Here is a 25014-nt window from a genome sequence, read left to right as displayed (position 1 = left end):
AGTAGAGCTTTCAAAGATGTAACAGAGAAACTAGCAGAGAACCCAAAACCAAAGAATCCTCATTAGCTGGAATGGCTGAGAACAGCCATTCAGGGAAGAGGAAAAGATGGGGGCGGATGAAAGCCCAAGGCTGTAGTGTTCTACACTACATTCTTTGAAGAAGGAAGCTCTAATATACTTGCTTTTTTATTCTGACCTTGAACAGCCTTTGTGACACTAATGTGAAAAACAATCCAGCCTTGTCCTCTAGTCTCTGAGGAGAATTTCATAAGGCAAAGCTCAAAACAACAAAAAAAAGCAAATATGTTTTTTATTTCTGCTAGTAAAGATTCTTACTATTTGTAATCTTTGCAAATAAGGATAGTCTAATAACTGATGTGTTTAGTGAAATGTATTTCTGTAATCATTTTCAAAAAGTATCCTTGGCCAGGAGCCAGTGGCTCATGCCTATAATTCTAGCTTCTCAGAAGGTGGAGATCTGAGGATCATGGTTTGAAGCCAGACTGGGAAGGAAAGTCCATGAGACTCTTATCTCCAATTAACTACCAAAAAAAGCTGTAAGTGGAGCTGTGGCTCAAATGCTAGCATGAGCAAAAGAGTTCAAATACAGCATTTAGGCCCCAAGTTCAAGACCCAGGACCCCCACTTCCCAAAAATGGTTTGGCATTAAGAGAGACATCAATTGGTATTGCTTTATCATTCTCTCTGAGTGCTTCTTAGGCCTTTCCTTCCATCTTTCTATCCAAATGAAAAATGTAAATTTAAAAGATTCAAGAAATCCTCCAGTTCTTAGAAGTTTGGGGAACTTACAACTGGGTCAATGGAGAGCTTGAAGTTAGAGACAGGAAACTGAACGTATAATGAGAGAGCATAGACAAAGAATCAAATGGCTTAGTCAACACAGTAGGCATAGTTTGTGTGTGTGTGTGTGTGTGTGTGTGTGTGTGTGTGTTTGAGAGAGTTACACAGAGAAGTAGGCAGAGGCACCTACTTGAGCTCCAGAGTACACAAGGTTGAGTATACAAGGTTCTGAGTTCAATTCCTAGTATCAACAAAATTGAGTAGTAAACCTACATAATAATGCCTCACGATCAACAGTCACTATTCAGTTATTTACCATGTCTCAACATATTCAGAGATTTATGCTCATATAATCACATGAATACAGGTCTCTTTCAATCATCAGTGAGGCATCTGTTAATGAATGCGATCCATCACTGCCTTGTAGTTGTCAAAACAAACATTCCAACTCACAGCCCAAACAGAACATCACTTTTATTTTTTAGAGTCATGTTCTCTTACTTTAAACTGCATCATGTATCCTGGCTGTATAATGAGTTCTCGGGAGGAGAGAGCGTTGTGAGTCTTGTCCTTCTTTTTATTTGGCCAGTACAGGTGGAAGGATGGATTGCCACAGAATCCTGCTGTCCTTACTGCATTGGGGTAAAAACTCCAGTTTTCTTCATGAGAAGTGCCTTCTGTTAAAGTAAATTGAAAGCAACGTGACATGCTATTTTCTTTTCTTTTTTTTGTTGGTCGTGGGGCTTGAACTCTGGGCTTGGGCACTGTCCCTCAGCTCTTCAGCTCAAGGCGAGCGCTCTACCACTTGAGCTACAGCGCCACTTCCGGTTTTCTGGTGGTTTATTGGAGATAGGAGTCTCACGGTCTCTCCTGCCCGGGCTGGCTTTGAACCGTGATCCTCAGATCTCAGCCTCCTGAGTAGCTAGGATTACAGGCGTGAGCCACCAGTGCCCGGCTACATGTTATTTTCTTGAAGTTACCGGTATACTGTTGAATTACTTGTATATGTGTTCTAGCTTTTGGCTTACTCTTGAGGACTGATATTTATTTTATTTATCTTCTTTAATATATAGATCCAAGGTGTCAACAAAAATTTACCAACCCCCCCCCAACTAAATGCCGGTATAATGATTACTACATTATCTCCCCCACCCACCCCAATGGTACTGGTGTTTGAACTCAGGATCTTTCATTTCCAGGCAGATGCTCTCCTGTTTGAGCCACACCCCCAGCCTCAGGATTATCCCACTCCTTTTTTTTTTTTTTTTTTTTTGCCGGTTGTGGGGCCTGAACATTGTCCCTCAGCTCTTCAGCTCAAGGCTAGCGCTCTACCACCACTTGAGCCATAGTGCCACTTCTGGCTTTTTCTGCTTATGTGGTGCTGAGGAATGGAACCCAGGGCCTCATGCATGCAAGGCAAGCACTCTACCACTGAGCCACCTTCCCAGCCCCTGATTATCCTACTCTTAAAATGTAATTGCTTGCACAAGTATACCAATAAGTTGCACAAATACAAAGTTCTTCTTGCTATACTTCTTAATCAATTGCAATATGTATCTCTGTGATAAACTGCTACAAGAAATAAAATTATTTTGAGCTATTTTCAAAGTACACTTAAAAGAAGATACTCATCTTTAACTTATTAACTTATCTGAAGACATAACCAGACAATGGCTCATAGGGAAGAAAACTGTTTCTTACCATCATCAAAAGTATCCACTAATTGACTAGGATTGATTTCTGCTCCACCAATCAGAATGTTGTCTAGTGCCCACTGAGCCCGCTCTACACCAGAGACCACGATCCCATTGCTGATCACAAAAGGCTGCCACCAACGAAGTCGAGTTGTGTTGGTGAGGGCATCCTCAGGAAGCAGTATGTAGTCATGTCTAACAGAAATGTATTTCTGGAAATCCATCTCATGAAGCAAAGTCCAAGTGATTCCTATAAACACAGGCATATCAACATAGTAACGTATATGGGAATACCTGCATCCCACCATCATCACTACACTGTAGATAAAACAAAGAAATCTTTTACCAGGAAATGAAAATAGACTTTTCTGACATGAATGCAGGTATTCAGTACTTAGAAACATTTTAATATGAGGCTGATGATTTTAGAAGAAGGATATATAGATATATGAGGCCAAAACAAATACGCTGAAGTAAAAATGATGTATTTTCTGCTTTTAGAAGTTTTAGGTTCTTATGAGTACTGTCTTATGAATAATAAGACACATGCATGTTAATAGTATTAAAATATAATTACTATAAATATATGAAATTTGTAATTAGTTAGATTGGCATGAAATTTATTTTTTATTGCTTGATAAGACTGCCAGTAAAATGTTTAAATTACTTAAGAACACATTTTTTGAATGAGATAAAATAGTATAGATTCATCTATCAGATAGTTATTAAGAATAGTATCTGTCTGCTAAAATATATTTTCTTAAAAACTCCCAGTTTTATCTAGCTTTACATGATCTAAAATAAATCAGAATTTTGTTGATATTCTATAACAAACTCATGAATTCAGAATATCTTCTTTCACAATTAAACAAGTTTCCTTGTAGAGTCTCTAGAGCGTTTATTATATGCCTTTTAGTAGATGAACTTTTAAACATGCTTTAAAATGTTTTAAAATTTGTCTTTTACTTGGAGACTCATACAAAATTTATTACTTGGTTGTATCACGCATAATCAAGCTTTGGTTAAGCGAAAAATAGATTTCTTTATTCATAAAGTTTGGTGCTCAATTTTACTGTGATTTCTCTCAATTCCTCTTTTAGGTGAATTTTGTGTAGCACAGAAGTCACAGGTATGGGCGACATGGAGCGCAACCAAGATCTCTAACTTTTTCTTTGTGACTTTCACAATTTGCATTGTGGGCAAAAGCTTTGCAAAGATGTTTCTGAAAGATGGTGAATGGTATGTGGAAATCTGCTCCAGGATCTGGCTTTCACACAGAAACATGCCTCCATTGGTAGAGTAGTCCAGCAGCACGCCTTCCTTGCGGCAGATGGGCCGATGGCAAGTGGTCATGTTGTTCTCACTACCAATGCGTCCCCAATACTGTAGGAATCTAAATGCAAGCACATATTTTCTATCAGAAGAATGAATTAGAATCAACACTCAAGTCTAGCATAACAATTTCTTCAACACATGTGTTCCTTGCTTTGAGGCCAAATTACAATGTCACAATAAAAATTAACCAACATACTTTGCCCCTCTGAGATCCAAGTCTTGAGTAATAGCTTGTCTCACAGTAGATCCTCCAAAGTAGAGTGCAGTGTCCTCAGCAAGAATTCCACATTCAGTACAAGCACTTCCACCTTCTAAGGACATCCATAAGTCTGGCTTGATTTCTTCACTGTCAAAGCGTTCCTTCAGGAAAGTCTGACAAGTAAGATGAGTGGGTAGGATTACAAATAACAACCAAGGAGTGTAACTATGTAATACTTGAGACAATACAAAGTAACTAGCACTAAAAAAGAGATGAGCTCAGTGCTTTATTCCAAACACATTTAAAAAAAGCTCATTTTCTTTTCTACCATATACTGAAGATCATGTTGACTGCTTAATGGCAGGTTTTAGAGTTTTAAATCAACAGATAATTAGAATTTAGAAGTCTTTTATGCAAAAGAGTTAAATCCTGTATGCGAAGACTTAAGCAATACCCCAAAACATAGGTATATATTTTTATATAATATACAAAATATTATAATAGTATGCACATTTGTGAGTGTGTAATATATGTGTACATTTAGCTTATATGGTATAGTATATGTAGTCAAATATCATTTTTTCTTTCTAGTCTCTCCATAGTGAAATCATTTTGTCCATAACACAGTTTTGCATTAGTTTTATATTTTTAAATGAAAACATATAATGATAACTATGTGTTATAGTTACAGTAATTATATATAGTTCTTTGGGAGAGTTACCTAGTTATTATCTTATTGTGTGGTTAAGACCATTTAAATAGATTCTCTTTTTCTCAAACTTAGAACACCATCAAGTCTATAATTAAAGACACACAATTGCCTGCCAGTCTTACTTTACTTCAATAATGGTAGCAAATGAATACAATTTTTATAAATGAAGGTTTATATGTAAGAACATGAGTCAGAAGACAGCGTAGTTAACCACACATCATCTGATGAGAAGGATTTGAATTGAATTCAGAATGTTGATTTGTACAATTTCTTGTTCAACTGCAGACTCCTAATGAAATCTGAAGGTTCATGAGACATGGGACCTTTAGGTTACTTGCGATGCCAGGCTTATAAAGCTGGCTTTCTCACGTGCCCTCCTCATTTGATGAAATGGACTTATACCTTCTGGCATGAGTCAGCATCATCTCAATTGTATTTTGAGTAATTTTTCCATTTCAAAGCTGTTGAAGTGTTGAAGAGAAACGAAACTGACTGACAGAGCAGGTTCTGTGTACTGGCTTGCTTTTCTTGGGTTTCAAACACTGGTGCCTTTTTAGCTCAGCCATTTTTCTGTCATCCTCATGGAGAATATACCATACTTATTACAGAGATAAAATGTGTACATGGCAACTACAGTGAATGTCAAATAACGCTGAACAGCAAAAGCTTCCTGGAGTGACCTCTTTATTCTTAATATTCAACCACTTCCTACCGTCAATTAACCATTACACGGAATTTCCTGAACAAAAATTCAGTTTATTAATTGAAAATGTGAGTTAAAAAAGGATTAATACCTGACTTTATATAAAGTCTGTATAAATAGAAAGCCAGAATGTTTATATTCTTTAATGTATACAATAGTATGTGAATAAAGTTGGATGAGAATTTGATCCTAATACTTTTTTTCCTTTCTTGTTTTTCAGTACTATACTTCGAACTGGGGGCCTCAGATTTACGTTTCCTCTGTTATTTCTTTTGAGAGGCATTTTTGCCTGGGATTTGTTCCATGCCTTGATCCTCCCACCACCTCCCACATAGCTAGAATTACTGGTGTGACCCACCACACTTGGCTTGTTCCTTAAAATGGAGGGAGGTTTCACTGGCTTTTTGCCTGGACTGGCCTTAAATCACTATCCTCTCGATCTCTGCCTCCCACGTAGCTGGGATTATAGGCATAAGCCACTGTGCTTATTCCACATTAAAGTTTCCAATCAAAGGATTTATTTCCTGGGGGGTACCCAAAGGACTTTGTAATAGATCATTAGTTTCCCATATAAGTTGATTTTAGACATGGCTTGTAATGTGAGTAACTGCTCCTGTGAGGGACTTGAACATTACCTTTAGAGTATGAGTCAAGTAGCAGTTTGGCCCAGAGTATCCAGGATCACAGATGCACTGTTCCTTTAAGCAATCTCCATGGCCCCGGCAGTTGTCCAAGCATCCTGGGCCCAGGTAGAAATTATCAATTGCCCACTGCATGTCTGAGTACTTCTGATAGAACCTGAATCTCACGGGACTATTGGTAAAACAAGGCAACAGAGTGAAAAACAAAAGCCAGCTTCATTCAAGTCCCTTTGGCTGCATTGTATATTCAGTTCTGAAAAGACACATAAGGTACTTTTGCTAGGTAAAATCCATTTTCTAACCGCTGTTCTCTTTTACTTTCTATTGATGGTACTATGAGTAAGTAGCTGCTTTCATCTAAATTTTATTCAAACTTGTAAGACAAATGAAAACCAGTGAGATTTCTATTTTAAATGACAGGTATATCTTCACAATACAAATCTGTACCTTTCGTGAGTCAGATATCAGATGAACTGGAGTTCAGTGGTGGTGGGGCAATTTGGGCTCCCTGATTATACTAATCATACAGAGGAGGAGGTCGCGGCAGAGTTGTCAGCCTGCATACAGCCCTCAGAAAATTCTAGAATTTTAAAAGGTGGACGCAGCCACTTCTGAATTCCCAGAAGATAACCGATATGGTTGGAGTGACTATGCTAGTTAAAAAACAATTTTAAGCTGATTATAATAAAGCAGAATTTCCCAGAGATTTTTAATTCATGATTCTTTTCTGTCTTTTGAGGGAATAAACAGGTTCTAATTAATCTTATAAAAATAAGTTGGACAATCCTGGATAAAAAATACAAAGGGCATATGAAAGAACTTTCTAGGGCAATAAACATGTTCTGTATTTGATTTTGTGTGTGTGTGGGGGGGGGGGTTTACATGGAATACACAATAGTAAAAACAACATTGATCTGAACAGGTAAAATTTTACTGGCTGCAACTTATACTGTATAATTAGAGAGAAAGACAATAGAGGAGGAAATGGGCATAGGATGGTAAGTGCTGGTGGTTCATTTCAGGTGATTCATAGCAGATAATCATCATAATATAACTTCCCTACTCATTGAGTGGCCAGAAATGGGTTAATACGTGTCCGTGAGGTGCAAGGAAGTGCAAGAAGGAAAAGCAACTCTCTCCCCCACCAGGTTCAGCATTCTGCTTTAGTTTTCTACTGAATCTTAATGTTTAATAGTGGAACCAGCCTGGGAGCTGAGGATGACACCAATGCTGCTGGAAGAGGAGCTAGGAGAAAGACAGGAAACAAAAATGGTGCCCCTGAAGAGACGTCCCCTCAGCTTTGGATTCTTATTGATGTAACAAATGCCTTCTCCCCTGCACCAGTACTAGAGTTTGAACTCAGAGCCTTGGGCCTTCCTCACCTTGTTTGTTCAGCTGGAGCTTTATCAATTGAATTATATCTCTAGCCTGGCCTTATATTTGAGATGCAGTCTTGAAGACTTTTCTGCCCAGTCGGGCATTGAACTGTGATCGGCCACTGGTGCTGGGTTACAAATGTCTAATAGATCCAGTTTGGATATTATTTTTGTTTTGTTTACCTGCAGCTGAAGGGATTGTGATTTAGTTTCCTAGTACGCTAACTGAACAAGCCCTTTAGATTCATTTTAGAAAACTGGGTGGTTCTATAGTAAGTGAAATGCACAGGACACTAGAAAAGATGTGTGTATGCTTCTACAAAGGCCCTGCAGGTTCTGGTCATATATCATAATCTGTCTCACAAGAAGGTTTTTCATCTAGCCAGACTGTATGATTAATTCAGTAGAGGCATGCCTGTCATTTTGTTTAATGCATCTCTTTTCTTAATTTTACAGTAGAAGGGAAATCTTTTAGAATTGCCTTAAATTAACTTATCTACAGGCTTTCCAAAGCATGGTTTCGTCACCTTGGCTCACCACTGCTCCACGCTAATTACTTTTCACTGCAGGTGTAGAAAATTATGCTTTGTGATAAGAGGAAAATGAAACCCATGAGGCACCTTGTACAAATAGCATGCATGAGGATTTGTTCCTTGTGTGATCATGGAATTGGAAAGCACATGTGCTTGGTGGATGACTGTGTACAAGGTCAGTAAGGCAGAATACACCTTCCCATTTAACCCCAAGGCTATCACTGGTCTGTTCCCATTTGATGACACCGAAGTTTAGAAAATGGAATGACAGGCCAAGGACCATTTTCTCAAGTCTCTTAAGGTCAGGTGATCCTAGAAGTTTACTTAGAGTTAAGAAACCTTTAGAGTTAGGGGAGAAAGAATACCCACAATTAGACACAATTTCAGACTTGACAACAGTCTCCCCTATTGACTGTGTATTTGGATCCAGGCTTTAATTTTCTACTTACTTTCCCACTAAGCTTTCAGGGAGCGGGTAGGTGATCCTTTTCCATCCCTTAGTTGGGAAGAATACAGATGGCTGAGAAACAGTTCCAGAGCATTTTGGGTCAGCAGGCAAGCACTGAGGGACCAGATAATTCCAGCTTACGCCAAAGTCAGTAGAGTATTGCACATGGATTTGATTCTGGGCAATTTTTTCAGATACTTTGCATCCCACAGAGATCTAATAAACAGAAAAATCAAGATTGTCAAGGTATTCAAACCATGTTACATATTTCTGCTCCAAGGTCTTAGCAGCAAGGAAGCCACAGGTCACTTGATATACACCATCCCACATTTCCAGGTTCATTACTTGTTCTGCTGATGGGCAAGTGAGATTGAAATGTTTGCCCAAGGTGACAAATTACAAAAAGTGCCAAATAGGTTGGGCATGGGATCTGGAGAGAGGCTGAAGCCTGTGCTTCTGCTATTCTGGCTGATTGCCTTGGAAGGCCAAGCCTGCTCTTACAAATTGTTTTGTTAATGGTCTGGCACTTCTATTTGGCAGAATACTTGACCAAGAAGGATTGCTAACAGCTTTACCAATTTTATTATTTTGTCATACAATTTATGGCTCTCAATAAATCACTTTCACCTAAAAGTTAGATGCAATGAAGTGATAATAAAAGATACTTTCAAGAAAGTACAGCACCCTTCCTTAAGGGAGATAGCTAAAAGGCAAGATTTTTGGCTCATTCCTTGGGATTTAGGATTACAGAACAGATCAGAATAAATCTTGGCCAGGATATTGGCCAGAGTTGATATTGGCATGAATTCTAATCATATTTTTGTTTCTCAAAACTTTTTTTCTTCAGAAATATCCAAATGCTCTTGTTTTAAAAAAGAGAGACAACCACTTTTATCTCCTTTGAAAGAAACAATTTCTGCCAACATTAGTGACTTAGGAAGTTGGAATCAGTTTCTTACATTTTTATTATCAATATTTTACTCTTGCAGCATTTAATCTTGAGCAGGAATCCACTTAGTCTTATGAAAGTTACATTCAGAGATAGTTCAGAAATAAAATACTTTAAGTGATTAAGTACTATATAGGTGAGCTGTGTGTTAACAATAAATTTTATTTCTCTAAGTATATGTTGTCAATGAACCATTTGATAATCGCTGTCTAATGATTTTTGATTGGTTCTGTTGGTAAGGTAAGGCTATTTATGGAATGGAAAACATGATGTATTCACCTTGAACTGCATAATCCAGCCCTCAGTGGGGGTCAGGTCATGGGTGACTGCATACACCTCTCGTCCATCATGGCTGCCACAGATCATGACGCCATCAGGAGACTCGCAGAATCTCTCCACTGTACAGTCATCATGGAACAGCCAATGCTCATTCACTTGAAAACAGATAAAACTCTCATGATGACTTTATGATATTCTGGGTCTATATTCTAGAAGGTATGTACATTGAATGCTAGTGCATGCTAATAAAAATCTTTGAAATAGAAACTTCTACACACAATATACTATTATACAATACACACTAATGTCAACATATCATTTTAGGAACATGTATACTAGAATGGCTGAAATAAATATACTTTTTAAAAGCAAAAAATGCATATACACAAATGAAGTTGTTAGTCAATATTGAAAAGAGAATGTTTGCAATGAATGTGTCATATATTAAAATAAAAAGAAAAAGATGACTAATTTCTTGATATTTAACTTTTAAACAGTATCTAGTGGAGAGAAAGAATTTTAAAGAACTTGAGTTAGCTGCTGCTACACAAGTTAGCTACTGCTACTCAAGTTCTGGTAGTAGTCTTTAGGTTGTTAAAAAAGCTAGTATGGAATTTTTTTATAGCTTTATTGAGGTACAGTTGTTACTCAAGCATTTCATACTTTAATATATGTGTCTTGATGAGTTTGGAAATAGTCATACACCTGCAATATATAATATCACCAACCAAGCTGGTAGACAACCATCACCTTCAAATATTTCCCTATGTTCCTTTGTGTGTGTGTGTGTGTGTGTGTGTGAAGAATATCTAGTATGAATGAATGAGGATTGTGTAAGAAATCTCTCTAAAAACTATTGAACAATAGGAGATGGGGGAATGGGGAAGGAGAAAGCGATAAAGGGGGTTCATACATGATATTTGATATGTACATATCGTATATATGCATGTGGTGAACACCCTCAGTACAATTACCATACACATACAAAAACTGAAAGACAGGAAAGTAAAGCTGGCTGTGCTAGAGGAAGGTCCCTAGCAGGAAGGGTGGAAGGGGGAATGAAGAGGGTAAATGAGGCTCAATATGACTGATATATTTTGTATGCATATATGAAAACAGAGCATTGAAACTTGTTGACACTGTCCTAACAACTGGGGAGGGAATGATGGAAAGAGAGTGATGAGGGAGGGGTGAGCCTAATTAGGTACACTGTATGCTTTTGTGGAAGAGTCACAATGAAATCCTCCTGCACAGCTAAAGCATGCTAATAAACAATCTTTTAAGAATGCACTGTATATACTACATGATCAAGAAAAATAAGTGAAGGGGAGTGAAAATGTCAAAAGGATGACAGATCAAGAGGCATTGTATACATAAATTGCTTTGTTAAATGGCAAACAATTCAATGCATAATCTAAACAGTGAGGGAAGCGGTGGGGTGGTAGTGGTGGGTGAGAATGTTAACAGGGGTGACATTGAGCAAGAGCACTGTGTTCATAAACTGCTTTGTTGAATGGCAACTCCTTTGTACAAGTACTTAAAGAAAATAAAAATATTCAAAAAATAACTAAGATTTCCTCCAAAAAATCTTTTAAAAGAAGCATCTAGTAAGAGATCTAGCCTAACATATTCTAGATGCATAATATTGTATTCTTAACTGTAGGTACTACATTGTATCTGGATCTTTGGAACTGACATATTTTACAAATCAGGAACTTTATGCCCATTGAAAAATGATTCTCCATTTTCCCCTCTCCAGATACCTATTCTCCTTAATTAAATCAACAAATAATTTTACAGGTCCAGCAATTAGAGAAAAATCAAAACTTCACATTGTACAATGTGTTATAAATACTACCTCTAAGTTCAAATTGTGAAGTTGTTATTAGTGTGGCAAAGTTAAGGTACATCATTATAAAGAGATTATTTAAGAAATTCAGATTATTTCTAAAATTATATAATCATAAATTTACCTCAGTAATGCTCCTAATATTTGAATATTTGGATATGTGTATTTGAGAACATTTGAGGTATTTAAGATATTAAAAAATGAATCTTGACTTCTAAGTCAGATCAACAGTAACTCGTTGAAGAAATACACCTAGCCCAAACCAAAACAAACAAACAAACAAACAAAACAAAGCCAAAATGAACTGATGAAATAGATTTGGCAGATTCTAAAGAAAGGCCATGAATTAGTGCAGAACACCCCTACCCCATCCCCTCACAATTTCCTTTCTCTTCTGGAAGGGGAGTTTTCATATCTTAATTGGTATCTTATAAAGATCAGAAATAAAAACACATTCATAATTGCATCTAATTTTTTTTTTTCGGTCAGTCCTGGGGCTTGAAGTCTGGGCTTGGGCGGTGAACCTGCGCTCTTCAGCTCAGGGCAAGCACTCTACCATTGAGCCACAGCACCGCTTCCGGTTTTTTAGTGGTTTATTGGAGATAAAGAGTCTCACGGACTTTCCTGCCCAGGCTGGCTTTGAACTGTGATCCTCAGCAGATCTCAGCCTCCTGAGTAACAAGGATCACAGGCATGATCTAATTAGCTGGTGCCCGGCTTGCATCTAATTCTTGATTGACTCAGGGCTCATAGGTTCAACCTGAGAACTTCCTGGTTGGCTCTATATTCACAGTGGAGATAAGCAGGTGTGACTGGAGGATTGGGGGCCAATGGGTTAAAGTCAGATGGCCTCAGAGAATCCACAGAAGAGACTGAACAATCCCACTGTTAATTAAGGCTTCACCCACAGTGTGTCTGTTTGATGCTGTCTGAGTATAACACGTGCCTGCAGAACAAGCAGCTTATCTCTGGGATTCAAATGGCAACAGCATCACCATTATCTGTGTCTTCACTCTGAGGGATTTGGGGACATGTTTAATCCTACATCACAGACAGGACTCAGGGGTCAAAGTGCACAGAAAGAGGAATTCCAATAAAAATACTCTCAAGTAGTTAATTCTGGGGTGCATATTTTTTTTATGCTAGAACTCTGCAATCTTGATGAAAAGGGGTTAACCAACTAATCTCTTCTGGCATATTAGAAGTTTCAAGAAATACCATTTTGTAAGGCACATGAGTGCGCTAGAATATTTACTCTTTCACTTTAAGATCATCAATTAGGTCTGAAGTAAAATAGTATTTCAGGTATTTGGAATACAGAAGCAATGTTTATATTATTCACTGATTGTGAATTCACTTCTGTAAAACAGGAAAACAAATGTTATTTAGCTACAGTGTGAATAAGATCTATGTAAGCTTCACTTTTTTTTTTTTTTGCCAGTCCTGGGGCTTGAACTCAGGGTCTGGGCACTGTCCCTGAGCTTCCTTTGCTCAAGGCTAACATACTACTACTTGAGCCACAGTGCCACTTCTGGCTTTTTCTGATTATGTGGTACTGAGGAATCGAACCCAGGACATCATACATGCTAAGCAAGAACTCTACCAGCAAAACACCTTCTTATCCCCTATGTAAGCCTCTTAGAATAAGACTGCTTACGTTGCGTGCCAGTGGTTCATGCCTATAAACCTATCTACTCAGGAGATGAAAGCTGAGGATTGTAGTTCAAAGCCAACCCAGGCAATAAAATCTATGATACTCTTATCTCCAATTAGCCACCAAAAACCAGAAGTGGAGCTGTGATTCAAGTGATAGAGTGTTAGCCTTGAGCTCAGAGAAAGCACCCAGGCCCTGAGTTCAAGCCCCAAGACAGGTACAAAACAACAACAAAAACTACAACTACAACAAAACTGCTTGGTAATGATGATGAGGGATACTTAAATATTTTTCTATTTGCAAAGGTGATTTTTAAAGCAATTATACCATGGTGTGATATACTAATAATGAAATAAAATTATTCTAGTAAGCAATATCAAAGTTAAAATAAATTTCTTAAGAACATGGTGGAAATTAGGATCAAATTCTAAGTAAACCCAGAAGGCTATAAAATATATCAAGATTATAATTTTGTTACAATATATTTATATAAAGGCATTTAAAAAAGACTAGGAAACTATACTATCCTTGTCTCATGGGTGATTTTTACCTTCATACTTGTCCTTTTCTGCAGTGTCTCAATTTCACACATTGTATAAGTATTGCTTTTACAATAAAACATTGCTGATTAAGTATTTTAAATTATTAAATTTACTCAAATTAAATCCCCCCACATGACATTTTCTAAGAAGTTTCTCATTAGTTTTATGACTGTAAATTTATCCAGATTGTGTCTTTCATGTACGGCACTAGTGCATGTGACATAGTACTACTGTTTTAACAGCTCCAGTGGTACAGTAGCGATTTGTACTGTATGGATGCACTTACAGTTCTAGTATGACATACAGAAGGCACTGTTATTTTATCTGATGATAATATATTTATGTAGGATCACCAATACAACCAATATATTACTTTTAAAAAGTTACCAGAATAGTCACTATGTCTGACATACAGCAAATAAAAACTGGATATCAAAACAGTGACCAAGGAATGTTGGCTTTTTACCCAAAGCAGCAAACCAAAAACGTAGCAATGAATATATTCCAAGTGAAGGAAATTATCCTGTTAATAAAGTTATAGAATGCTATTTATAAAGCACACTGGCTATCTTGGAATGGAAGGAGATTTAGTTATAATGTCAACTAGGAAGGTTGACAGGAACAAAAAAAGGCAGGTACGTTCCATTGTTGCCACATTATCTGAGAGTCTGAAAGGGTCCATTTCATACTATTTTAGAAGGCTCACATCTACACAACTGAATTTCTAATGATTCTATTATTATTATTATTGGTACTGGGATTAGAACTCAGGGTTATAGGCTTTGCTAGGCAAATTCTTTCCACTGAACCATGAAGCCAGCCTTCCATTGTGTTTTTGTTTAACATTAGGGGATAAGTTACCTGAAGTTTTGTCCTCCATAAACATGTCAAAAGCAATTCTCCCAACTGGGCCTGCGTCTGCAGGGGAGCGCTCATGCTGGGGCACTGGTGCGCTGCTGAAGGTATCCAGCATGACAGTCCTCTGGTCGGCAGAGCCTGAGATGAGGACATTGTCAATGGCCCAGTCATTCTGGTCTAGGCCATCATGTTTTGGTTGCCACCAGCGGAAGCGAGTAGCCGTCTCTTTAGCATCAGGAGGGAGAAGAATATTGACGAATCTAAAAGAAAATATTAGGGGTGTGAAAATGTTAAATAGCTCATGTGAGCACAAGATTTACATTCAGTGATAAGGCATCATATAGAAAGGTATTAGGGCTTGAACTCTGGGCTTGGGCAATGTCCCTTAGATTTTTTTTTCCATTCAAGGTTAATGATCTACCCTTTCAGCCACAGCTCTCCTTTCAGCATTTTGGTGGTTAATTGGAGAGAAGAGTCTTGTGGACTTTCTAGCCTGGAATGGCTTCAAACCCTGATCCTCAGATCCCAGCCTCTTGAGTAGTGAGGATTATATGCTTTTGTTTTTATTTGGATTTCTGATACTTGGATTTACATGTGTTCTGGGATTATGCCCATCATTCGGTATATTCCTTGGACCTTCATATACTAACGGTGATTGGCATTAGGGAAGGAAGAAAAGTGCAGTCTATGAATCTTAGAATCTCACCTGTGGTGTTATTGGTACCTCTGAGATCTTTAGGCAGAGACACCTCTAAACTGTTTCTTAAGATAGAAACCCAAACCAACTATGTATCCACACCTGAAACCTTTCTCCTTTCTTCACAGTGGTCCCAGAGGCATACTCTACCAACAAATTAGAAACCTCCCTAGACCTGAGAATGTCCTATCTGATAGTTTTGTTCAAAGATTAGTTATTAGAGATAAAATAGAAGTACAAACCTATACTGATCAAGATGCATCGTACTCATTAATGATTTGCTGAATGGTAACTCCTTTATACGACTAAATATAATAAAAATATAACTTAAAAAAAGAAAAAGAAATACAAACCCAGGTTTACTATACTGGTCATAGAAAATTTCCATTAGCAAGTTCCAGGTAATGCCTCCATTGACAGAATATTCTAAGAGAACACCTTGGTTGCGGTTGTTTGGGGTAATCAAGCATCCGTACATGAAGTAGAATTGGATAAACTCAGCATTCGTGAGGTTTAGATCCACAGTGACTAACAATCGACTGCAACCCTAAGGAAAAGCAGAATGGGGAAAAATGATTAGGGCGTTTGATTGGGGGTTTTATATGCTTTTAATTTGTTACACCTTCTTTTTGATTATCCAAGTGACATAATATTGCAGGACTGATTTTCTTATCACCTATCTTCCTGGGCCAACTCTTGGCATTGTGTTTGGTACAATGCAGGTACTTAGCAAAAGTATGCTGAACTATGACATTTCAGTATTCAAGATCTCCAGTGCCATGTATTCTAAACAGTCTGTGTGTGTGTGTGTGTGTGTGTGTGTGTGTGTCTTTCCCTTCCTCCCTACCTATCTAAATGTTTGGTGGTATTAGGGTTTGAATTCAGGGCCTCATGCTCAGTAGGCAGGTGCTATACCATGAAGATATGCCTCAAACTCAGTTTTTTAAATCAGTTTTTTATTGTGAAAATAGTTAGTTTTTATTGTACAGAGGGGTTACAGTTTCATGAGCAAAGTAATGAGTACATTTCTTATTAAGCATTGTTTCCTTCTCCTTTGTTTTTCCCCTACCATCCTGTTTTCCCCCTACCATCCCTTCCCTCCCACTTCCACAACTACACCCCCCACCCCCCTCCATCCCCTGCCAGCCACCCCCCCACCCCCGGCCCAGCCTAAACTGTAAAATCTGTTGTTCAACAGTGTCTTGTACATCTCATTGTTACAGTGGGTCAACCTGTATCCCTATTTAAACATTTTGTTTTTTCCCTTCCCCTCCCCAAATTATACAGCCAGCATTATACTTAATGGTGAAAAACTGAAGCCATTTCCTCTAAACTCAGGAACTTCTCTTCAATTTAGTATTAGAATGCCTAGCTATAGCAATAAGACAAGATGCAAACATAAAGGGGATCCAAATAGGGAAAGCTGAAGTAAAACTCCCTCTCTCTGCAGATGACATGATCTTGTATTTAAAGACTTGGAAAAAATTATAGTAAGTGAAGTAAGCCAGGCCCAAAGAAACATAGGTCCCATGGTTTCCCATATTTGCAATAATTAGTATATGTCTGAGATAAGCAGAAACGGTCAGATAAGTTGATGTTAGGCGAAATGAACCCCAAGATAAGGACTCAAATGTTTTTTTCTTTCTTGCTATTGTTTCTAACATGTTTATAAGATGATTTCTTTGCTCCTTGGTATAACCCCTGTTTTCACAGTATTTGATGTTGGTATAATTTGTAGAGGGGAAGGGAAAAAACCAATTGTTTAAATAAGGATACAGGTGGACCCACTGCAACAATGAGATATACAAAATACTATGTTGAAAAACGAACTTTACAACTTTGGTGGGGGCGGTGGTAGTGGTGGTGGTGGGGGTGGGGGTGGTGGCAGGGCAGGGAGGGGGGAGATGGGAAGGGATGGGAAGGGGAAATAAAGGAGGAGGCACAATGCTTGATAAGAAATGTACTCATTACCTTGCTCATGTAATTGTAACCCCTCTGTACTGTATTTTCACAATTAAAAACAAACAAACAAAAAAGAATCCAACGGACTCCACTCCCAAATTATTCAAGCTGATTCAAAACTTTGGCAAAGCAGCAGGGTATAACCCTCAAAAATCAATGGCTTTTCTGTATGCCAACAATGAGAAGAGTACGGGTGAAAGCTTAGTTGTTTTTCTTTTTACTGAATATATTTAAGAGAAGGTTTTGTTTTTTGCAGTATCTGGACTATGCTTTGCCTATTTTAGGTTTCCTATAGTTACTGGAATGACCGTAACTACTGTTCATAATGTGCACCTTGCCTCCATTGAGATGGAGTCTTGTGGATTTTTCTCCCAGGTAGGTCTGGAACCATGATCCTTGCAATTTCAATGTCCCATATTGCTTAGGATGAGATATATGCAGCACTATACCTAGTTATAGGTTAAGAATAGGTCTCATGAACTTTTCTTCCTGGGCTGGCTTTGGATTACAAGCAACCTAGTCTCATTCTCCCAGGTAGATATTACAAGTGTCAGCCACAAGCTTTAGTTACTTTACAGGTAGTCTTTAACTTCTGGCATAGTTGGCTAAGGACTGTAGTCCTCCTATCCCTTACCCAGCTTGATTATCAAGACAGAATCTTGAGATATAGACATAGACATAGACATAGATACAGATACAAATATAGATAGATATATTTGCCTGGGGTTAGCCTTGAACTAGAATTGTCCCACTGCTGTCTCCTGTATAGCTGGGATTACAGTCATGTGTAGAACTTGTATTTTGTATTAGCGTACATTAATAGAACAAGAGGGGTTCATTGTGATATTTCCATAGAAATGTACAGTGTATTCTGAACAGACCCACCCCTTCTATTATACTACATTAACCTCCCTTCTTTCTTCTCCTCTTTCACAAGTAGTATTTAGTGGTTTTTAAATGTTATCTTCATATATAAGTATATAAATATACATACATATAATAATCCTATCGACCCAGCATTCACTATATTTTAAAAAGAAACAGCAATATATGAACTAGCATGTTGAAATGACTAATTTAATCTCTTTTTTGATTGATTAATTATTTTGGCTACAATTAGCTAAGCAGATGCTCTGCCACTTGAGCCACTTTGCCAGTCCTGAAATGACTATTTTACTTATTTATTTAATTTTTTTTCCTGAGATGACTATTTTAATATGGAAGTTTAAAATGACTGTAACTGAACATTCATGTAATTTAATTATAATTAGAGCTAATAGTTGAAATGCTTCTTGTTGAAATATTTATAGTTGATTTTAGTGCCATCTATATTAATTTGTTAGTTAATGTTGACAAGTCAGAATCTCTTGGTTGAACATTTGTGGAACTCTTCCTAAGCTTGGAAGAATATCATAAACACTGCCTTCCTTCTGAGTCAGTGTTGATGACTAGGAAAGTCCTATATTATGTATACCCTCTGATTACTCTTGGGTTAAAATTGTGAGTATAAGTAGTATACTTCATTGGCACCAATGCAAGCTCTAAGGTAGGGCATGGTAGAAACATAAAGAGCTGGTCATGAATTTATTACTGTTTAAAGATCACTCTGCTGATCTAATTATGGTATTGGAGAGGTTGAATTTTTAAGCAGTCAATTTTGGCAACAAAATACAGTGATCAAAAAAGTTCATAGAAATTTTCCAATATTGCTGCTGATATTCACAGAACAATATGCTATAAGTACAAATGCCTAGTAATGGCTCAAATAATTTAAAGAAAAGATTATTCTTAATAAATTTAGGAGCCATTGAAACTTATTTTCCAGATATTTTTTTAGTTCCTTAAACTCCAAATTTATTTCAAGCCTAAAGGTTTTCAATTCATTCAGACAGAACCTCCACACACACACACACACACACACACACACACACTGTGCAAGTGTTCTCTCCTCCCCGGAATGGAAAGACAAATAAGTCCTTTTAAAATGTGCACTTAAATATTCCCTGTTCTAACACTATCCTGGATGGCTAAATTCTCTCAATTGCTCTGTTGTACAAAAATACTAGAAATAATACGTATTTTCTGATTTTTATAAAATTTTGAGTTCAGGCCAGGGTTGAGCATTTAGGGTAAATGATTCTGTATCTTGTATTCCTTATTAAGCTTCAAAAGTGACTCAACAAATTGGGGAGCACTTAAAGCATGCTCAAATGAAGAAGCAACAGCAAAGTCCTCACCCCACTGAAATGGAGGGCCAGTCCTGAAGCCACAGCTCCACATACAGTACTCAGTTTCCCGCCGTTCACAGTTAGCCAGTTCTGGTTAGAGGGCGCTCGATTGAAGTTATCTTTGAGTTGGGTTGGAAGGGTGGTCTGAGGCTCATCGCAGTACAGGCCACCCCACTGCTCATCACAGCTGGGTGTGGAAGAAGAGAAAGGGAGAGTCAACATTAAACAAAACCCTTGCAATTACGGAAGACAATTCCTTTTGCCAATCCAGGAAGATGAAAGGTTACTGATTTTTCCCCTTCGCAGTGATATAGGTTAGAAATAAGCTGTGAAGTAACTACATCTTAACTTTTCTCAAATAGTGACTTGGGATTACCAGTGGAGAGGAAGAAGAAACTTTTAAAGTTACTAAACCCTTATTTCTACATCACACAGTGCTGGATGGACGACAATTACAGCTGGCAAACAAAATTGGTGGGTGCAGCAGTTTATGAAGTTGTTTATCTTAATAGAGATATGGGCCAATTCGGAAATAAGAGGTCATGTTCCAAACAGCACAAGATGTCTCTGATAGTAAGTAACTACCATCTCTGACCATAGGCCTGGCCTCTGTGTTCAGGACAGCTGGGAATGTGAGCACAGGACAGTGAAGCTTGTTGGTCTTTAGGGTCATTCTTGATATTGGCTAAAATCATTGATCAAAGGAAAGATTCCTCATGTGGGTGGAGAAGGGCCTTTGAAATCCCTATCAGCATCATCTTCTTTTATACTGCTCCATTAATGGCAAATCTTTGAAAATAAAGCTCAAAGGTTTAGAGTGTAAATGTGTGTGTATATACATGCAGATACACATTCATATGCATACATTTTTATTCGTATATATATATACACATGCACATTTTGATTTTTCCAAAGATGCTTGAAGATATAATAGGCCTCTCTGTCAAATATGCCTGATATTATTACACAAATTCAGACTTCAATGAGAAAATTATGAATGATGGATTAGTTTTGTTCAGAACATGCTGAACTACTGAACCTGTTTAGTAGTTTTGTTCAAGGATTAAGTGTATCACAGAGACACAGAAGGGAATACCTACAGTCAATTATAACTCAGCTTTCTCCCAACCAGCTAAGTTTTGTTTGGTTCATAATTTCCAAGCCAGAATAAAGATACAACAGCTATATGGATGACAGAGTTGATGAATTCAACTCTGCAGTTAGCTTAATCTCCTATTTCAGGAACAAGGTAAAAGCCAAAGTAACCTGGGAGTGATTTAAAAGCCACTCAAGAAAAATCTAGATGGAGTGCCACTTCAGAGCTTCTGACAAAAGGAAAGAATAGTGCACTTACACACAACTTCCTTGGGTGCACCGCCCGTGGCCACTGCACATGTCTATGCAACCATCCCCGATGTAGACATTATCTATTGCCCATGTCTGCTGCTTGTCAAAAGGAGCTGGTTGATGCCAGCGGAAACGAGTAGCTTGGGACCTTGGAAGAAGAAGAGAATTACAATGAAGGATGCAGTGGAAAAGAAAATATGTTCTATCACATTTGAACAAGGGCATAGAAGAGGGTAACATAAAATCTGAGCTTTGCACTACAGTACTGTGTGCCTTAGATCCTGTATCTTTCCCCAGAAGAATGATCCTTGCCTAACCTCTTCCCACTCCTATTCTGCAAAGAACCTCCATGATCTTAATAAACTTTGCAAAGTGGTCGGTAAAAGCAAACCCACACAACGGCAACCAATTCAATGTGGCATTTTGTCCCAGGGATCTTTCTGAGCTTTGCAAAAGTAGACTAAGTCAGAGACTAAAACTTCTTCAAATCCTGGAATTTTGTGTGGGAGCCACTGTGTGGTGCCACCCGGGCTGTCGCTAATTTGTATTATTAAGTTTGGAAAGGATGCCTGTCCTCCAGCTGTAGCAAACCCTTTGCATTCAACTTTTGAAGAGAATAGGAGCTGGATTTAACCTCCCTCTAGCTCCTAGAAAGATATTTTTGTGTAAGGGGCACACCTCAGGCAGGACTGGGAGAATTCTCCCAGTGAAAGCCTTATAGACAATGAGTGTAAAATAGTGAAACAGTGGAGAGAAGCAAAGACTAGGCTTAGCTTAATTGATTGCAAAATAAAATAGGTAAACCCAATACAGTTTTCTACTCTAGAAGCAGAAATACACCTTGTTCACAGTTTGAGGAGTGTCAAACCAAATAAACACATTTTTAGAGGCACTAGATGGCAGTCAAATCCAAACAATACTTGAGGCCTAAGTGAATGACCCTTAAGGACTCATAAAGGAACTCATCAGTGTTTATTGATCCATATGTGGTTTGTGTTAAGCCTGTTAATCTTTCCTTGAGGAATATCTGTTTTAGGTAATACAAAAGACTAAACAATTGCAAGGGTCTTGTATTTTCTAATTGAAAACATTTATATAAAGCTTGTCAAATAAAAAAGAAACCGGAGCTAATGTTTCACTGTAATTTCTGTGTACCCTGAGGTTCCATATATTCCAACTGACTCATCTCTGCCTAACTTTTCTCCATCACCTCTGTTGCATTTATTTTTTGTATGCTTTTTTATTGGAACAATGCTGTACAGAGGGGTTACAGTTACATGAGCAAGGTAATGAGTACATTTCCTGTTGAGCATTGTTGCCTCCTCCTTTGTCTTCCCCCTACCATCCCTTCCTTCCCACCTCCACAACTAACCCCCCTCTCCGTTACATTTAATGTAAACCCCAAACCTTCTTGGCCCACAGGTTTGGATAGGCTGGACCCTTTCCTCTCCTCCTTCATCCTGCCCACCATCTCTGGCGTTCTCAAAGCACACCAAATGCCTTACCCTCTTTCTGCATACATGCTTGTCTCCATGTTCTCTGTCTGTCTGTCCGTCTCTGTCATCTCTGTCTCTGTCTCTCTCTGGTTTATTCTTGTGTGTCTTTTGATATTGCAGAGGAAATGTCAGATCCTCACAGAAAATCTTTCTAACTTCTTTAAAAATGGTACTTGTTCCATGGTGTTCTCTCTCATAGCAAACTTTTTCCTTTCATGCATTTAGCTTAATTCTGGTTGTGCATTTACTGCATATATATTTGACAGATATATCTCCACCTCAGAATACTAAGTTATAAAGAAACAAGCAAGGTTAATGATCTTTGTCTTAACATGGTATCTTTGATGTACAGCACCTAGTACTGAATAGAATTTTATATGGAATTGGTATCCAGGGACCACCATTTTCATAGTATGCAATGCTGTGAGGAGGCCTGTACCCATCCCTTACTAGAGTCCTGCATCTCAGTTAGTCTGCTATTTGCTTATTTATTTATTTAAGTACCAGGGCCTCAGATTCTCAGCTTGCTTGCTCATGATTGGCACTCTACCAATGGAGCCTAACTTCTAATCTTGCATTTTTCTGAAGATAAGGGTCTTAAGGACTTGTCTGCCAAGGCTGACTTTGAACCTCAGTCCTCTGATCGTAGTCTGGTGAGCAGCTAGAATTATAAGATGAACTACAATTGCCCAGCAAATTATAGCATTTGTGTTGGCTGTGCTATTTTTTGGGGGGGAGGGGTCGGTCGTGGGGCTTGAACTCTGGGCCTGGGCGCTGTCCTTCAGCTCTTCAGCTCAAGGCTAGCATTCTACCACTTGAGCCACAGTGCCACTTCTGTTTTCCTGAGTGGTTTATTGGAGATAAGAGTCTCATTATATGTCTGAGACAAGCAGAAAAGGTCAGATAAGTTGATGTTAGGCAAAATGAACCCCAAGATAAGTATTCAAATGTTTTTGCTTTCATGTGATTGTTTCTAACATATTTATAAGGTTATTTCTTTGTTGCTTTGTATGTCCCTCCCCCACAGTATAACCCCAGCTTTCACTTTTTTATTATGAAAATACTATACAGAAGGGTTACAATTACATGGGCAAGATAATGTGTACATTTCTTATCAAGCATTGTTGCCTCCTCCTTTGTTTCCCCTTCCCACCTCCTTCCCCTTCCCATCCCTGCTTTCACTTTATTTGATGTTGGTATAATTTGTGGAGGGGAAGGGAAAAAACAAATTGTTTAAATAGGGATACAGGTGGACCCATTGCAACAATGAGATGTACAAATCGTTATGTTGAAAAACAAACTTTACAACTTTGGTGGGGGCGAAGGGGGAGGGGAGGGAAGGGGGATGGGGAGGGGGGGAGATGGGAAGGGATGGGAAGGGGAAACAAAGGAGGCAACAATGCTTGATAAGAAATGTACTCATTATCTTGCCCATGTAATTGTAACCCCTATTTTCACACACACACACACACACACACAAGTCTAACTGACTTTCCTGCTTGGGACAGCTTTGAACAGTGATCCTCATATGTCAGTCTCCTAAGTAGTTAGGAAGACAGGTATGAGCCACCGGCACCTGGCAAGCTCTTCTATTTTTTAATGAACTTATTAACAGCTATGTCTTTTTGTATTCAACAAAAATTTGTAAGCAATTTAGTAGAAAAAAACATTCTTATAATCCATAATTTCCTGGATCCTGATAAACCAACATTTATATATTTCTTCATCTTCCTTTTAGACTATAGGCTTCTGAAGGGCAGGGAATATTTCTGTTTTCCTCCAGGGATCACTATTTTGTATCTTCAGTGCTTATAAAAGTATATTAGCAATAAACTTTCTCTATTCCCCTAGTATCGAACACATGGTTTGTCTCACCAAACCCCTTATTACCTTGTAAAGTACACTTATGTAGTTTCCTGTTAGATTGCTTTCCTTATTTATCAGATGGGCCTTCATAAACATTTTCTAAAAGGATATTAAGTTGACATCATAATGATGCCTACAAGAAATTAAAAAAAAAAGCTATCCTGAGAGTGGATGGGCAGGGACCTGAGTCCACAGTGTGGCAGGATCAGCTTGGTGGTTGTTGAAGGGGAAGAGTTTTCCAGCAGATGAGAGATGGCATGAGAAGCCTGGCAGTGGTGGCTTTTTGATCATTGATTCTGTTCAGTCACAGGGCTGAGCAGCCACTGAACAGAGAGGCTGTGCAGGCGATTTAAGAGCCGGGCACATTGCTGGAAGAGGCAGTCTTTTATGGAGTCTTCTGACCCTGACTTTCAGTCTGTGCAACTCTCTGGAGTTCCACAGAAAAGGAAGCAGTGGGAGACCACATTCGTGAAGAACGTACTAAGGTGAGAGCTGACCAATGCGGTAAGAAAACGAGGCCTCTAACTTGTACCAGTGAGTCCTATGTCCGTGATGAGTTACAGAATATACATAAAGAGGGGGGCTACACTTGGTGATTTTTAACTATGTAATCCTCTCGAATGTGATGATTTATAATCATATTAAAAGAAACCAGACTCAGTTATTGCTAACCATGTGCCCTTAAGACAGTGGATAGGTATCCAATATCATTTTATTTATTTTTAAATATATATATATTTTGTATTGTAAAGACACTGTATAGAGGGGCTACAGTTCCATGAGTAAGGTAATGAGTACATTTCATATCAAGCAGTATTCAACATCATTTTATAAGAAAAGAACAC

At 38.2% G+C, this 25014-nt stretch overlaps 1 protein-coding gene across 1 annotated transcript in view; it reads right to left on the bottom strand.

Annotated features, from left to right (window-relative positions):
• Positions 1–25014, bottom strand: part of Reln (reelin) — a 323527-nt gene that overhangs the window by 18527 nt on the left and 279986 nt on the right. Inside the window, exons 46-56 of the mRNA XM_013034723.1 lie at positions 20815–20955; positions 19470–19647; positions 15624–15817; positions 14577–14833; positions 9671–9825; positions 8444–8658; positions 6080–6257; positions 4027–4202; positions 3782–3888; positions 2503–2745; positions 1303–1478 (exon numbers count right to left, since the gene is read on the bottom strand). Coding sequence (XP_012890177.1) covers positions 1303–1478; positions 2503–2745; positions 3782–3888; positions 4027–4202; positions 6080–6257; positions 8444–8658; positions 9671–9825; positions 14577–14833; positions 15624–15817; positions 19470–19647; positions 20815–20955 — 2020 coding nt within the window. The remainder of the gene's footprint in view (positions 1–1302; positions 1479–2502; positions 2746–3781; positions 3889–4026; positions 4203–6079; positions 6258–8443; positions 8659–9670; positions 9826–14576; positions 14834–15623; positions 15818–19469; positions 19648–20814; positions 20956–25014) is intronic.

Source organism: Dipodomys ordii, unplaced genomic scaffold (genome assembly GCF_000151885.1).
Source record: "Dipodomys ordii isolate 6190 unplaced genomic scaffold, Dord_2.0 Scaffold195, whole genome shotgun sequence".
Lineage (NCBI taxonomy): Eukaryota > Metazoa > Chordata > Mammalia > Rodentia > Heteromyidae > Dipodomys > Dipodomys ordii.
The sequence above is the reverse complement of the archived record's forward strand: the minus strand, read 5'-3'. Positions and strand labels throughout refer to the sequence as shown.